Source organism: Phacochoerus africanus, chromosome 6, assembly GCF_016906955.1.
Source record: "Phacochoerus africanus isolate WHEZ1 chromosome 6, ROS_Pafr_v1, whole genome shotgun sequence".
In the NCBI taxonomy this organism is placed as follows: domain Eukaryota; kingdom Metazoa; phylum Chordata; class Mammalia; order Artiodactyla; family Suidae; genus Phacochoerus; species Phacochoerus africanus.
This window is the reverse complement of record NC_062549.1, coordinates 1,107,552-1,123,442: the sequence shown is the minus strand read 5'-3', so window position 1 is coordinate 1,123,442 and position 15,891 is coordinate 1,107,552. Positions and strand designations below refer to the sequence as shown.

The 15,891-nt window shown below is 65.2% G+C and overlaps 2 protein-coding genes across 2 annotated transcripts in view; both read right to left on the bottom strand.

Annotated features, from left to right (window-relative positions):
* Positions 1 to 909: 909 nt before the first annotated feature.
* Positions 910 to 3,650, bottom strand: MAFA (MAF bZIP transcription factor A). The gene has a single exon (XM_047785649.1). The coding sequence runs from the start codon at positions 3,289 to 3,291 to the stop codon at positions 2,188 to 2,190; it is 1,104 nt and encodes a 367-aa protein (XP_047641605.1). The 5' UTR covers positions 3,292 to 3,650; the 3' UTR covers positions 910 to 2,187.
* A 7,051-nt stretch (positions 3,651 to 10,701) lies between these two features.
* The window catches only part of ZC3H3 (zinc finger CCCH-type containing 3), a 73,942-nt gene continuing 68,752 nt past the window's right edge, over positions 10,702 to 15,891 (bottom strand). Inside the window, exons 10-12 of the mRNA XM_047785515.1 lie at positions 13,521 to 13,690; positions 12,643 to 12,962; positions 10,702 to 11,134 (exon numbers count right to left, since the gene is read on the bottom strand). Of these exons, the coding sequence (XP_047641471.1) occupies positions 11,103 to 11,134; positions 12,643 to 12,962; positions 13,521 to 13,690 (522 nt within the window). The 3' untranslated portion in view covers positions 10,702 to 11,102. The remainder of the gene's footprint in view (positions 11,135 to 12,642; positions 12,963 to 13,520; positions 13,691 to 15,891) is intronic.

Sequence of the window (15,891 nt, the reverse complement as noted above, 5' to 3'; positions counted from 1 at the left end):
CATCCACGCTGGCCAGTGCCCTGCCCTCGCCTCCGGGCGCAGACTCCGGGCCCCTCCTCGGCGAGAGCCTCCGCGAGCCGACCCTCCTCTCCGCCGTCCGAGCCCCGCCCCGCCCCGCGCGGCGGCGCCCAGATCTCGTCCCTTTAAGCGGCCCCCGCGCGCGCATTTCCACTTCTCAGCACCAGCACTTGGCTCACACTCCGAGACACCCCCCAGGTCTCAGTTTCACGCTAAGGCAGAGGGGAGGGCAGCCGTCGCCGTGCCCTCCTTCTCTCTGATGGAGACACTAAACCAAACTCAGGCGGTGTCCCCCTGGGAACTGCAGCTGTCCCAGCCCCCAGGGGGAGACTTGCTGTCCCCAGACGGAAAAGCAGCACAGCCCCCTCCGCAGAGAAGAGGCGCGGCAGACCCTTCTCCAAGCGGGCAAACAGCAGACCTTCACCGGACTCCATCTCGCTGTGAACGAATGGAGCCAAGGCCGGTGCCCTGCTGCGGCCCTGAGCCCCCTCGGGTGGAAATCCCAGAGGGGCCGCCCTCTCCGGTGCCCCCACCGCCCAGGCCTTGGCGCTTCAGGTAGGAGACCAGAACGCAGGCTCGGAAGAGTTGAGGACAGCGCCTTTCACATAGACGCCGTGGTGCCCCGCGCAGGGTCACTGCCAAGGAGCCTCAGGCAGAGGCCCCCCGGGCCTGCCTTCCTGGGGGGTCAGGGCCACCCTGTGCGGCCCTCCTCCCCGAGAGGCAGCCCAGGGGTGGCCCGGCAGGTGCCACAACTCTGGTCAGTCTCTCCCGGTCGGCCCAGGCGGGTCACCCAGAGTTAAGGCAGGGCCCGGGTCAGGCACCTCTTTTTCTTTTTGTTCTGGAAGAAATATGGCAAAAACAAAAGCCATAGAAAACCAGCCAGGCTCTAGCGACTTTTGGATCTAAACGGGTTTATTTTGTGTTTTCTTCTTTCCTCAGCTTCGTAGCAAATGAAAAAGAACCCACCAAGACCCAATAACACAACAAAACTTTCAACAAGTTGGTGAACCTCCCGCGCGCAGCAGGAGCAGGCGCTGAAGGAACACAGGACCCGCTGGAGCCCGGGCTGGGCGGCTCGCAGGGCCGGGAGCACAGGCCTCCCCACCCTATATCCCAGCTATTCCAAAAAGCCATCAGACTTTTCAAAAAGAATCCACAAACAAAACGAAACACATTTTAAATTAAAGTAAAAACACGTTCTCCACCCGCCCCCATGCCAGGAGATTCAGGCGAAACCTCCTCTTTAAAAAAAAAACCAAACCTTTTTTTCTTCTGCTAGAAATACTGTGCATTACTTTTTTTCCCTTTCACTTCTCTTGAGGGTTAAAATAAGATATATTTCCCCAGGAGTCATAAATACAATCTGGTGCATAGAGAAATAGCAGCACGGGAGTCCGGGCCAGCCCCCACCCCCTCCCCCCTCGAGTACAGTAGGGCAGCGGGACTGAACACAGCAGAGATAAAGCCCTCCGGCCTCAGTCTCTAGGGACGCCGGTGGCAGGGTGGGGGGCAGGCGGGCAAGAGGGCAGGCAGGGGCCGGGCCGCTCCGAGCGAGCCACACATGCTGGGACACCCGGACGTCTGAGGGCGGCCGCGGCGGCACAGGAGGGAGCGTCCTCCGGGACTTTCTTTTCTAATCACCGAGCAAAATAAATATAAATACTTCGAAAATAAGACTGCTTTAAAAAGGAGTAGAAAAGGGCAGGGCAAGGGGCCGGAAAGAAAGGAAACGAGGGGGCGTGGGGCGGCGGGGGCTGCCGGCAGTCCCGGCGGGGGCGGGGGCGGGGGCGGGCGCAGAACCGCCTTCCACGTATGTACAAGCGGACGCCAGGGAGGACTGCGACCCGGCCCAACTGTCCTGGGCATCGCCGCGCTCCGCGCAGAGGAGTCGGGGCAGCGTCAGGACGGCGGCCCGGGAAGGGTCGCGAGCCGGGAGCGAGGAGGCCGCGCCGCCAGCAGGGGCCTGGAGTCTGGCGCCTGCAGGCGCAGCAGCCCGGCGCGCGGGGCGGGCCGGCCGGCCGGGCCGGGGGCGGTGGGGTCAAGGCGAGGGCCCGCGCGCAGCGGCGGCCCCGCCGCGAGTCCCCGTCCTGGGCCGCGGAGTCCGGGCCGAGGCCCTGGGCGGCCTGCGCGAGCCTCTCCCGGCGGCAGCGCGGGCTCGGGGTCCCGCGCTCACAGGAAGAAGTCGGGCGCGGCCTTGGCCCCGCCGGAGCCGGCCTGCGGCGGCGAGGCCTCCCGCGGGAAGCCGGCCCCGCCCGCGGCCCCGGGGCCACCCCTGCCGGCCAGCTTCTCGTATTTCTCCTTGTACAGGTCCCGCTCCTTGGCCAGGCGCCCCACCTCCAGCTTCAGCTGCTCCACCTGGCTCTGGAGCTGGCACTTCTCGCTCTCCAGAATGTGCCGCTGCTGCACCCGCTTGAAGCGACACGACTGCGCGTAGCCGCGGTTCTTGAGCGTGCGCCGCTTCTGCTTCAGCCGGATGACCTCCTCCTTACTGAAGCCGCGGAGCTGCCTGTTCAGCTCGCGCACTGACATGGACACCAGCTGGTCGTCGGAGAAGCGCTCCTCCAGGCGCACGTGGTGGCCCGCGCTGCCGCCGCCGTGGCTCGCGCCGCCGTGGTGGCCTGCGCCGGTGTGGTGGTGGTGGTGGTGGTGGTGGTGGGCCGCGTGGTGGTGGTGGTGGTGGGTGGCGTGATGCGCGCCGTGGTGGTGGTGGCCGGACCCCATGTCGTCCGCTCCGCCGCCGCCGCCCGCGAAGCCCTGGCCCCGGAAGGCCTCGTAGGCCGCGGCGGCCGCTGGGTGGTGCGCGCCGTGGTGCGCGCCGTGGTGGCCGCTGCCGATGAGCGCCTCCACCGCGTCCTCGGGCGTCAGGTTGAGCGCCTCGGGGTTCAGGTGGTGCTGGTAGCCGCTCATCCAGTACAGATCCTCCAGCGCCGGCTTCCCCGAGGCGCCCCCGACGGCGCCGGGGCCCCCGCTCGCCGGCCCCGGGGCAGCCCCAGCCTGAGCCGCCCCGCCGCCGCCCCCGGCCCCCCCGCCGCCGCCGCCGCCGCCACCGGTGCCCGGGCTGGGCGCACAGAAGCTGGGCGAAGAGGGCACGGAGGAGCAAGGCGTGCTGAGCGGCGTCGAGGACAGTGAGCCAGGCGGCAGGCGGTGGCAGAAGCGTTCGGCCTCGGGTGGCTCCTTCTTCACCTCGAACTTCATCAGGTCGAAGTCGTTGACGTACTCGATGGCCAGCGGGCTGCTGGGCAGCTCGGCACCCATCGCCAGCTCCGCGGCCATCGCCCGGGGGGGGGGGGGCCCGCCGCCGCTCCCGGCTGCGCCCCGACGGGAGGCGGGAGGGGGGGAGCCGCGGGCCTCTCCCCCCCTTCGCTTCCCAGAGGCGGCGGGTCCCGCCGGGTTCAGTGGCCCGGGGCGCGGTGTCCTGGCAGAGGCGTGCGGGGAAAACTTTCACGCAGCCAACTCAGGGGCGGTCGCTGGGGATGCCGCCAGTCAGGCCTCTCGGGCAGCCCCGGGTCGCTCCCTGGCGGACGCAGGCCAACCGCGCTCCCCTTTTCCCGTGCGGGCGGCCGGGCGGGTGGCCTTAGGGCCACCGCCTCCGGCAGCTCAGGTCCCCCGCGCTCCGCCCGCGCACCGCCAGCCCCACCTCCACCGCCGAGCGCCGCGCAGCGCGCTCCCCTTTATAGTGCCGGGCGCCCAGTTCCGCCTTTATGGGAGGGGCGCGCGCCCCCGGGCCAATAGGAGCCCGAGACTCGGAGCTCTTATTTGCCTATCCCCATGGCAACCCCGAGCCCAGCTGTCAATCTCCTGTGAGGAACAGCTGTGGAAAGGGGTGGTGACCCGCCGCCGCTGGTGAGAGGAGGGGACAGGGCCCTCTGGTGGCCGTCTCGGGGGATAGTACCGGCAGAGGGCTCCGCGCGTCGGGGGCTCACCAGGGCCTCCTGGGGCTTGCTAGGTCGCATGCGGACTCCTGGGCCTCGTGTCCGCGACTGGGCGGCCACAGAGTCTCGGGGAGCAGAGTGCTCTTCGGTGCCTCGGTCCCCCAGCTGCCCAGATGGTCGTGACCCTGCAGCCCCTTCCCAGGGTTTTTCCGGCCAGCTGGGAGCCCGAGTCCAACCCCGCTAGCGAGGTGGCGCCGGGACATTCCGGCCTCCCGACACGGGTGACACTGCGCAGCTCCGCCGGGCACTGCGCGGGAGCGCCGGTTATTTTTAGCTCCGCAGTTCAGGCGGGTTCAGGAATTTAGTCAACAAAGTTGCTGGCATCTCGGTGCGGCGGGCGGGATCCACCGCAGGACGCCTGGCTGCAAGGGTTGCGGCCCGAGCAGGTGGGGAGGGAGTCGCGCCGGTGAAGGGTGGGTGCCAGGGACCCCAGTATGGGAGCTGGAGCCTCCGGGAGGGGAAAGCCCTGGGCTCAGGGGTCGGAGGGACCCCGGGGCGGAAGGAGCGTGGGGTGCCAGGCCTGGCACCACATTAGGAATCCCAGCTCCAGCTGCCCACCTAGTGGTGGTGGCGGGGCTGCTGTGCTGGGTGGGGTCAGGGATGAGGGGGAGTGGAGGTGGGAGCCTCCAGTGCCAGGGAGGGCTGGGCTCACAAAACGAGGTTGCCCAGGCCTGGGTGACTGGGTAGGCACTGTGGGGGAGTGGGTTCACCCGGAGCAGGGCAGTGGTCCCTGCCACCGCCCTCCAGGGTCAACTGAGATGGGAGGGGCCCCTCATTCTCTGTACTGTTGTTATATGACTTTGACATTTAATTTTTTTTTTTTTTTGCTTTTGCTTTTTAGGGCTGCACCTGCGGCATGTGGAAGTTCCTAAGTTAGGGGTTGAATCTGAGTTGCAGCTGCCAGCCTAGACCACAGCTCAGGGCAATGCTAGATCCTTAACCCACTGAAGCGAACCCACATCCTCACGGACTCTAGTCGGGTTCATTAACTGCTGAGCCACGAATGGAACTCCTAAAAACTCACCTTATTTATTTATTTATTTATTTTGTCTTTTGTCTTTTCAGGGCTGCACCCAAGGCATATGGAGGTCCCCAGGCTAAGGGTCCAATCGGAGCTGCAGCTGCCAACCTACACCACTGCCACAGCCACGGGGGATCTGAGTCACGTCAGCGACCTGCACCACAGCTCACGGCAACACCGGATCCTTAACCCACTGAGCAAGGCCAGGGATGGAACCCGCAACCTCATGGATCCTAGTTGGATTAGTTTCGGCTGCGCCACGACGGGAACTCCTAAAGATTCACTTTTTTTTGCTATTTCTTTGGGCCACTCCCACGGCATATGGAGGTTCCCAGGCTAGGGGTCCAATCAGAGCTGTAGCCACCGGCCTACGCCAGAGCCACAGCAACGCGGGATCCTAGGCGCGTCTGCAACCTACACCACAGCTCACGGCAACGCCGGATCGTTAACCCACTGAGCAAGGGCAGGGACCGAACCCACAACCTCATGGTTCCTAGTCGGATTCGTTAACCACTGAGTCACGACGGGAACTCCTAAAGATTCACTCTTAAATGCAACCACGTATGCACAGAAAGGAAAAGTCTGGAGGAACTTGGGCAGGAAGTCCCCAGGGGCATGTTAGCCTTGTGCGGGGGCATTTATCTACCAGGGTTTTTGCCTTGTTCTTGGCATGGATGTCTATTTTATTTTATGGTCGCACCCATGGCATATGGAAGCTCCCAGGCCAGGAATTAAATCTGAGCTGCAGCTGCTACCCATGCCACAGCTTTGGAAATGCCAGGTCCTTAGCCCACTGCGACCGGCCGGGGATTAAACCCATGCCTCTGTAGTGACTCAAGCCACCGCAGTCGGATTCGTAACCCACTGTGCCATAGCATGAATTTTTTTTTTCTGCTTTTGAGGGCCACACCCCCGGCACATGGGAGTCCCCAGGCTAGGGGTCGCATCAGAGCTATAGCTGCTGGCCTGCACCACAGCCACAGCAACAGGGGATATGCCACCCACACCATGGCTCATGGCAATGCCGGATCCTTAACCCACTGAACGAGGCCAGGGATCCAACCCGCATCTCATGGATGCTTGTCAGGTTCGTAACCTGCTGAGCCACGATGGGAAGCCCTCCGTCTCTTATTTTCTAAGAAGAGACATGTCATACAATGAGGAGTGAAGCCCCGCAGCCTAAGACGCCGTGACCTGGCCCCACTGCACATGCTGGCTACCCCTCGCCCCCACATTCCTCTGTGGCGAGGCAGGGCCACACCTAGAGCAAGGACCCACTCCACAGGCATGGCCCAGCCAGTGGGAGGACCGAGACCCCAGGCCAGGTGCTTGGGCTCCAGGCCAGATTCCCTGCCAGGTTTGGGGCTCTTTTTATTTTTTAAGTTTTTCTCACCACTTCCACAGCACGTGGAAGTTCCTGGGTCAGGGATCAAACCTGTGCCACAGCAGCAACCCGAGCCACAGCAGTGACAATGCTGCCCATCAGCAAACTTCGAGGTCCCCTTTAAAGCCCTCAGTGTTCAGAGGGGAGATGCCGCGTGTCGAGCCGGTGGTGCGTCTGGCCTTCTGAGTGAGAACATTGCACTGGGCTGCTTGTCCGGCCACCTCGCCTCTGCCTCTGCGGCTCCAGCCAGTCCACTGGACCAGCCAGGCCCCTGGCCCCTCGGGGTTCAGTGCCAAGCTCAGGAGGTGTTGGGGCGGGGCCTGTGCCGGCAGGAGCCTTCCTCACAGCTGTCCTGTTCTTAGGACAAGGGACACCGATCCACAGCCCCGCCCCGGCGACATCTCTGGTCTCACCCACTCGCCTGCCTTGTCCTGAGAGGTGCAGTCAGGCAGGTGAGGCCAGGGTGGTCCTGCAGGTCAGCCCCGACCCCCCCAAGCCCACCCTGAGCCACCTCGAGGTCCACAGCCAGCCACACCAAATCGGGGACGGTCCCCACCCCCAGCCCCAAAATGTTATGCTCGAGGGTTGCTGGCCCCGAGCCAGCCGGCCGGCCGCTGGGTCACGCACACAGGTCCTTCATGAACTTCCCCTGGGGAGGGACAGCAGAGCCAGGCCTGTGGCAGAGACTCTGCTTTCCGAAGTGGGGGTGGGGGTGGCACAGGGGCCTGCGGGGCACCCTGGCACCAAGCAGAGCACCATATGCTCCTGCCTGGTTTAGGCGCCTGGTAAGCTCCCCCAGCCCTGGACTCAGCCTTGGGGTCGGACTGGCTTCCTACAAGGTCTTGGGCCAGGAGACCTGCCCTCAGCCCTTGGCCGTCCCCGAGCCTTGGGCGCCAGAGCCCCCGGGGAGGCCCCCAGCCCTCTGGTGCACTTGCTGCACTCAGCCTGGTCCCTGGCTCTGTGTGGCCTTGGCAGAGCCTCGGGCCTTGGAGGGCTCGCGCGACCAGCTGGTGCCCTGCAGAGTGGAGAGTGGGCGAGGCAGGCTCTCCCAACCGGGGAAGGTGCTGTCCCTTCCTGACTCTGGCGGTGGCTCCAGGCTCGCCCCTTTCTCTTCAGAAACTCCCCCCTGGCCTTCCCGTCGTGGCGCAGCGGAAATGGAATCCGAGTAGCGTCCATGAGGATGCGGGCTCAATCCCTGGCCTCGCTCAGTGGGTTAAGGATCCGGCATTGCCACAAGCTGTGGTGTAGGTTGCAGACGTGGCTCAGATCCTGCGTTGCTGTGGCTGTGGTGCAGACTGGCAGCTGTAGCTCTGATTTGACCCCTAGCCTGGGAGCCTCCATATGCCGCAAGTGCGGCCCTAAAAAGACGAAAGAAGGAAAGAAAGAGAGAGGGAGAGAGAAAGCGAGTCCCTCTTGCCACTGGTGGACCCAGAGTGGGGCCAGTACACGGAGGTGCTCCCAGCCGGCCGTGGGCCCCCATCTGCCAGGAACGGCCGTGGCTGGCAAGAGGGCCGCAGGGTCGGCATGCAGGTGTGCTGGGTGCCCACGGTGGCCCAGCAGAACAAGGCTGTCTGCCCAGCTCCCTCGATGCTGGAAGCCAGGAGAGGAGCACGTGCCAATCCCACGCTGCCCCGGAACAGGGCACCTTCTCCCCATCCAGCTCTTACCATGCCGTCCTGGGGCCTCCCCCGCCCACCAACCTGTCAGCACTTGAACCCAAGGAGTGCCACAGGGACCACCCGTGGGACTCGTTGTTAAAGGCACCCCAGGGGTCCTTACTGAGCACCTTCTGTGTGCCAGGCCACCTGCCCAGGGGCAGCTTCCACCATCTTCCACCTGGGAGGTGGCCCGGGGGTCCCTGGTTCACCGCATTCATGGGCCCTGCGGTGGATGGTTCATCCTGGGTACGGCCGGATGGGTCCCTCTGACCCTGACAGCTGCGAGAACTTGAAGGCTGGAGGGACCGGACAAGCTGGTGCTGGCAGATGATGGGGCTGTAGCTGGACAGGCCATCTCCACACGGCAGCTGAGTGGTTGGCCTTCCTCGCAGCATGGTGGCCGGTCCCCAGGGTGAGGGTCCAAGGGGGCTGGGCGGTGGCACCTGGCATTTCTGTGAGCCCCGAAAAGACAGGTGCAGCAGGGGTCTGCCCACATCCAAGGAGGCACAGACCCCACCTCCTACAGGTCAGGAGAGGGAGACCCACACGGCCAAAGCACCTTTGGAAAATGCAGCCTGCAGGTGTGGGGATGAGAGAGCGGGAAAGAAACCGCCGCACAGTAAGGACACTTCGCAGCCTGTCAGGTTCCCACTGCTGGGCAGCCAACACCGCAGTTCCAGCAACTTCAAACTGCACGCAGCTCGCTGTCTCCGTGCTGTGGTCGGGCGGGGGCAGGGCTGGGGTCTCGAGGTGGGGGGGCCCTCGTCTGGAGGGCCCTCTGGGGAGGGACACCCCAAGCCCCCTCCGGTTCTCAGGACCAGGTCCCCCACAACAGGGCGGGGTCTGGACAGTCATTTTCGCCTCTGGATGCGGCTCCTGAGCTGGGGTGAGTGGTGACCGGCCAGCCAGCCTCATGGACGTCACTACGCGAAGCCCCGAGCCTTTCTGTCCCGAAGGGCTTTTCTTCGGGGGCTCTGGGACTTGGGCTGGGGGGACTCCTCTGCACTTAAAACGGAGGATGGGGCTGTGGTGCCTCCGGGGGGGGGGGGCTGGGGAGTGGGAGCGCCCCCCCTCCAGACCCGACCCAGAATCACCTCTGCACCGTCCACCAGCGCCCCCCCCCGCCCCGGCCTCTCCAGCAGAAGCTGGCCCCTCATCGCCAGCTCATGCCACCTGGTGGACACATGGCTTCGGGCCTCACTTGGCCAGCCTGCCCGCCAGCACGAGGGGCTGTCACTGTCACTGAGCCCGGCTCGCCACTCTGTCCAGGCGGAGGAGCAAAAGCTTTCCCCCTCCCCCATCATCCAAGCGTCACCCTTTTGGAGGAGCTCACGGATGGCGGCCAGAGGGAGCCTGGGGAGGAAGACGCAGGAGGCCAAGGCGCAGGACCCCCGGTGCCCACTGTGCCAGTCCGCGGGCTCCGCCAAGGGCCGAGGCCAAGGCCACCACAGAGAGGCTTGAGGGGTAGCTGGGTAAGGACACGTGGCCCTGCAAGCCCCGCCCGGGGTGAGCCAGGCTGGGAGGTGGGCTGGCGCACAGCGGGGTCCACTCGGTCTCCTTTCCTTGCAGCCAGGCCTGATGGCAGGATCCTGGCACACGTCGGCCCAGGGCGCGGGGCCCTGGGCTGTGGCACCAGCGACAAGCACCATGGGACCACCGCAGGCTCAGCCTCGGTTCCTGCGGCTTCAGGGCTGCCGCAGTGCTGTGCCATCACAGGGACAGGGACAGGGGCCGGCGAAGGGCAGGACCCTGGATCCTCGCCTCATCCTTGTGGGGCCGAGTGTCTGCCCTGGCCAAGCAGGGGCTGGGCTGAGGGGCCCTCCTTGGCCAGTGGGACCCTTGAGGACGCAGTGTGGGCAGAGGCCTGAGAGCTGCACCTGTGGGAGGGCCCTCGCGCCCTTCAGCCAGTGCTGGACAGGGCTGTCCGTCCAGCCTGGGCCCAGAAGGAGCAGGACGAGCGGTCACGCCACGGACTCAACTCCGGGGGGGGTGGGGGGCACGCGGGGCTACAGGCGGGGGGCAGGAGGGCCCGGGGCAGGGGTGGCTGGGGACGCGGCGCAGCGGAACCAGGGCAGCGGCGGACTGGTAGAGACGTGGAGGCACCGGGCAGAGGGCCCCTCACCTCCCGGGGTGAAGGGACCTCCCCTGAGTTGCCCTGTCTCCCCCCAGGGATTGGCCCTGGCCTCACAGGTCCCCAGCGGAGGCCACGATCCTCAGCCAGGCCTCCCCCCGGGGCCCTGGGGCCAACGCAGCTGGATGAGAGGCCTCCTCCCTCAGGCCGCCCTGCTGTCCTCGGTCCCTGCTTTGGCCCAGCCACTCTCCTGAGGTGCCCGGAGAAGGGGCTCCAGAGGGCACCTCAGCCTGGGGGACTCGGCCCAGCCTGTGGCATCAGCATGTCCCCGGCGCCCCCTTCTGGGCCTCTCCCACCCACAGATCACACTGGGGACAGAGGCTGCCCCAACCCTCTGGCCGTCTCAGGCCGATGTTCCCGCCCGGAGGCCGTGAGGACTGCGCCTTCGCCCTGCGCGCCCCGCTTAGGCTGGGGGCCGGCCGCAGGTGGGAGACTGAGCAGGGGCCAGAGGAAGGGAGGGTGGCGGCCCAGGAGGCTCTGGGCCCACGTGCATCGTCTGAGCTGGTGGCCAGCAGGGCCGGGCGGCGGCATGGTGGCAGTTAGGACAGCCAAGCGGACACAGGACAAAACCTTTATTGCTGAACAGGAAACGGCCGCGGGGAGGCCTGCCCGCAGTCTCTTCCTCGGGTGGGAGTCCTGGGGGGTACCGGGGGCACGCTGCTCGCCGCTGCCACGCCCACAGCTGGGATGGGTCTGGGGGTAAGCCCTGCCCGGCACCCCCTTGGGCAAAGCGAGGACTTGGGGGAGGGGAGGCGGGCGGGGCCCAGCCCGAGGGAAGCAAGGCCTGGCACTGGTCACGCAGAGCTGAGAGCCAGGTGGACAGGGCGACGGCCCTGCGGCCCCCGGGGGGCGCTCGGGGGCAGGCGGTGCCTCCTCTGGGGCGGTGGTGGGGCGGGCAGAGCCTCCTTCCTCTCCGGGGACGAGGCCTGAGGTAGGCGCGGGCCGGGCCCCTGGGCCCTCACAGGCGGGGTTTGATGTGCAGAGACTTCCCTGTTCCAGGAGCAGAGAGCAGATGCAGGAGCCCCAGACAGGAGGAAGGCCCCCGCTCCCCAAGCTCAGGCCTGCAGCACAGGTGGGCATGGCCACCCCCAGCCTGTGGCCCACCAGCCCTGCCTGCCCAGGGTCCAGCGCCCAGCAGGGTATAGGCCCGGCCTCGGGGCTGAGCGGGGGGAGAGAGGGGCTGCCCCCAGCAGTGGCTGGGTCGCTGGCCGAGCTGCAGGCACAGGGGAGGGAGCCTGCGCACAGACACAGCCCAGCCCCCGACCTGAGCAGGTCTGAGGCTGTCAGCATGAAAGCCAGGGTATGTGCAAGCAGCTGCTGGGGTGGGGGGTGGGGGGACAAGGCCCCTGTGCCGGGTGACAGGCCTGGGGACACGAGGGGCTTCCCACAGCAGAGCAGGGCTCCTGCCCTGTGCGTCTCACTGGGCACCCGCTGCCCTCCCATGAGCACCGCAGGCCACCTCGAGGGACGGCAGACTCACTGACCCCAGACACCTCCCTGCGGCTGCTTTTAGGCTCTGCCCTGTCCTGGTCACCCTGCAGCCCGCCCCTCCTGCTGGGACCCCACTGCAGGGCTGAGGACTCCAGGCACAGGCTCCGCCAAGCCAGAGGCGGAAGTCAGGCCCAGCGCCCTGCGGACTCCACCGGCCTCAGGCCCCAAGGGCACAGCCCCTCCTGGGTGGCTGCAGGGGCTGATGTGGCCCGGCTTCCTGCCCCAGGGCCCTCCCAGGCCGCCCTCTGACCCTCTGGCTTCCAGAAGGTGGGCCAGGCCTGAGCAGGGAAGGGGGGCTGCTGCTCACTGCCTCTGGTCCTGGGGCTGGTTGCAGGGCTCCTGATTTAACTTTAAAAACAAAAAAAGCGGCTGCCTCAGGCTGCCTGCTTCCTCCCGGCACCCGAGGGAGGGAGGTGGAGGGGCTGGTGCCCAGCAGCGGGCAGTGGTGGGGCCGCTGCAGGCGAGTGAGCCCGCTCAGCAGAGCCGTGAGAGGAGGCTGCAGCCAGCATCTCCCGTTAACGTTACGACTGTGAAATATGACAATAAAAGGATAGCCGTATGGTGGCAAATTTGCAGCCCGCCGAGCTGCGTGGGGTTTATCGTCACTCAAACGCGCGGAGAGCTGTAAAATGTTTACAGAAAGGGTCGTTTGCAGCCATAAAACCCTCTTTTCTCTCCTAAACAAGGCTGAGTGGAGCCATTTACCAAGCCCCAAATGCTCATCGGGGGAGAGGGAACATCTGTTCTATCCAGGAGTGTGCGGCGGTCTTCCAGAGCAAATTAACAGAAATGGGTGCTTTCTAATTAAATCAGCCCTCGGCTCGGGTGGTCCGTGCAGGCGGTGCGGCTGCGCTTGCACCCGGGCTGGCCCTGCAGGTAGGCACCTGCCGGGTGGACATGGCACAGCAGCGCCCGGCCCGCGCGGGCCTCTCGGAACCACTTCCAAATTCTGCACCCCCCCCCCCCCTCCCGCCACGGGTCTGAGGTTGGGGGGCCCGACGGCCTACCTGAGTCCTTGGTGGGGGGGCTCCTGGGGGTCCGGGCCCCGGGCTGGCCCCCTGGGCTCGGCGAGGACTGCAGGGAGATGAAGGAAGGCAGCTTGGAGAGGCTGCTGGAGCCGTTCCCCGCAGAGGCAGCATCCTGGTCCAAGGACAGGGAGGCGGAGGCGGAGGGGGAGGCGGAGGCGGAGGGGGGGGAGCAGGGGGAGGGGGAGGAAGAGGCCGCAGGCAACACCCACGGGGAGGAGGGGGGGGAGGCCGAGCCTGCAGCCTCGGCAGTGGGGGAGCTGGTGGTCTGTCTGGCGGGGCGCTGGGCGCCCGAGGACTTCCTGCGGGAAAGGAAGGGAGCAGAGGTGTGAGCGCGGGCAGCAAGCGAGGGCCCGAGGGGTGCGCCTGGTGAGTGCCAGCGCCTAGATTCCCGGCCCTCTCCACCCCTGCCTGTCCCAGCAGCCAGCAGGTGTCACCATGCAGCTTCCAGGCTGGTGACAGTGACAGGGCCTCCAGCCTGAGGCAGCTGCAGTCAGCTCGCAGGGACCTCGTCCTCACCCTCTGGAGCCTTCCTCGTCCACACGGGCTCTCGTACGCACTGGGCAGGTGGGCAATCACCCGGGATCCCCCCGTCTCCTGGGGAGCGGGGGCGGGCAGCCCCCATAGGCTGGTTTGGGCCAGAGATGCCCTTGGCTGCCCAGCCTGGGGCCTGGGGTGGGGCACTCCCGGAGCGACTTGGCCAACTTTGGACTGCGGTTTCTCTTTGGGTTCAAAGCCCACGGCTGGGTGGGGGACGGGGCGGGAGCTCCCTCAGAGGGTCCTAAAGTCCCCCAGGGCAGGGGGGCTTCCTCCTGACTCCTCCCGGAGCTGACACGTGAGGCACCCGCTGTCCCCGTCACCTGGGCCCGTGGCTGGTGGAAGCCCTGCTCCTGGGCTCTGGGGCTGTGGGTGTGGCTGCCCGCCGGCCGAGGCGCTTCCGGTTGCGGTGGAGCAGCTGGCACTGGGTGCCCCGGGGGCAGACGCCCCTGCGGGAGAAGTCAGGGCACAGCAGCGTGTGCTTCTTCTTGCACTGCGGGGAAAGGGGTGCAGTTGAGCAAGCCAGCGGAGGCCTCGGCTTGGAGGCCCTGCCTGCTCCGTCAGGGGAGCTTGTCCAGGACGGCTTCCTGCTGGAGCACTGAGGCCCGCAGGCCAGAGGCCCCGCTCTGAGATGCCCCCTGAGCTAGTCGAGGGGCAAGGGTGCTGCTGCCCTGGTTGTACCAACACCACCCAGCTCAGCCCTGGGCCTGGACCTACGGCAGGGCTGGCTTGGGGGCTTCCCGGGGCACTAACTCCTCCTCCTGACCGCAGCCCACCCATCCTGGCAGAGGACTGGGGGGTGGCGGGGCGCTGGCCCGGGGGGTGCTCACTGTGGAGGGGGTGGGTTAGGCTTCAAGCCCAGAGGTGTGGCAGGTTGGCCAAGGCCCAGAAGCACGAGGTGGAGGCTGGCCACGCACCCGATCACCACACCTGTCACGAGGGGTCACCTGTCCCTGGCAGACGCAGGGGCACCGTCGGGCAGGCCCAGGCAACCTCAGCTCTGCCCGCCTGGCCCGCGGGCACCACAAAGCCTCTGCCCAAGGCCTGCCCTTCCCCGGCCCTCCGGCCCTGGGACGGGAGCGGCCAGGACCACAGGAGCACGATGCAAAGGCGGCGTTCGGGCTTCCTCCCCGTCGCCCCGACACTCGTGACCCACTGGTCACATCAGCTCACCTCCCCGGTTTTGCTTTACTTTCCTAAGCGGCAGCTAGAACCTGTGAACTCCTGCGTGTGGTTCACACTGGCTGACCGTCTACGGAGGGGGCCGGTCGGGACTCACCGCCCTCCCGAGAACAACCAAAACCTAGAACTTTCGCAACTCGTCCCAGAGCTTCCGCGAGAGGCAAGTGGCGGAGGAGGGCACCAGAGCCACGGAGGGCCCAGCTCTTCCCGACCTCGAACCCGGACCAAGCCCTGCAGATCCGGAGACAACGGAAGTCACTGCTGAGCCGCTCCCTGACCCACCACGAAACAAGGGCGGTCGGGGGGCATCTAGACCCTGAGGACGACCAAACTGACGCCCCGCCTTCTGCGGAGCAGCAGCAGCCACGCGGGGGCAGTCCTCCCCGGCAGGCTTGCAGCATCGGCAAAGAGGATGGGCCTCCAGAGTCAGGGTTAGGGTTGAAACTGATCCAAAGAAAGGAGAACGAAGGAAATGAAAGAATGGAAATCAAGGGAACAACAAGAACACAACAAGACCAAGAAAGCCAAAATTTGGTTCTTTGAAAATAGTGACAAACCTGTCCAGTCGGATGAAATTAGGGGAAAAAGACACGGAGCACACAAAGGCTACGAGGAACATGCCAACAATGCTGGCGACTGTCGACGTGGCGGGAGCCTGGCAGACATCAAGCCGATGGAGTGAACGAGCTTGACGCCAATGGCTCAAGAACACCGATGAAACGCAGATGAAGCCTGCAAGTTCTAGAACCACTGACAAGAACTGGCACAGACCTGAACGACCATTCCCACCCCCAGAGAAACGTGAATTAGCAGTTGAACAATAAGAACAGCGCTGGGCAGGTGCCCACCGGAGTCCAGAGCCGCCTCGTTCCAAGCTTACAGGAACCAGGCCACAGAAGAGAAAAGCAGGGGACACATCTTTCAGCTTAGTTACTGCACCAGAACGATCTCCAAGCCAAAACCTGACCCAAACCAGATGATGAAAGAACATTCAGGCTGGAGCTCCCGTTGTGGCTCAGGGGTTAACGAACCCGACTGGCATCCATGAGGAAGCAGGTTCGATCCCTGGCCTTGCTCAGGGGGTTAAGGATCCTGCGTTGCTGTGGCTGTGGTGTAGGCTGGCAGTTGCAGCTCTGATTGGACCCCAAGCCGGAATCCCCACATGCCTCGGGAGATGCCCTAAAAAGACAAAAAAAAAAAAAAAAAAAAAAAGGAAAAGAACCAAGTTTAGAAAATTGGTGACAAAAGGAAACTTCCTCAGCTTGGTACAGAGGTTCCCGAAAGAACCTTCCAGAAAACATCAATTGCCAAGGGGCATGGCTGGAATCCCACTGCCTTCACCAGTCAATACCACACTGGGCTCACAGGCAGGGTGGACAAAGAAAGAAAATGCATTCAAACTCAAAGGAAGAAAAATGGTCACTCTCTGCAAAAGACATGATTATTTATGTAGAAAACCCAGGAGAATCCGACTAGAAGCCATGAGGTTTTTGGTTCAATCCCTGGCCTCGC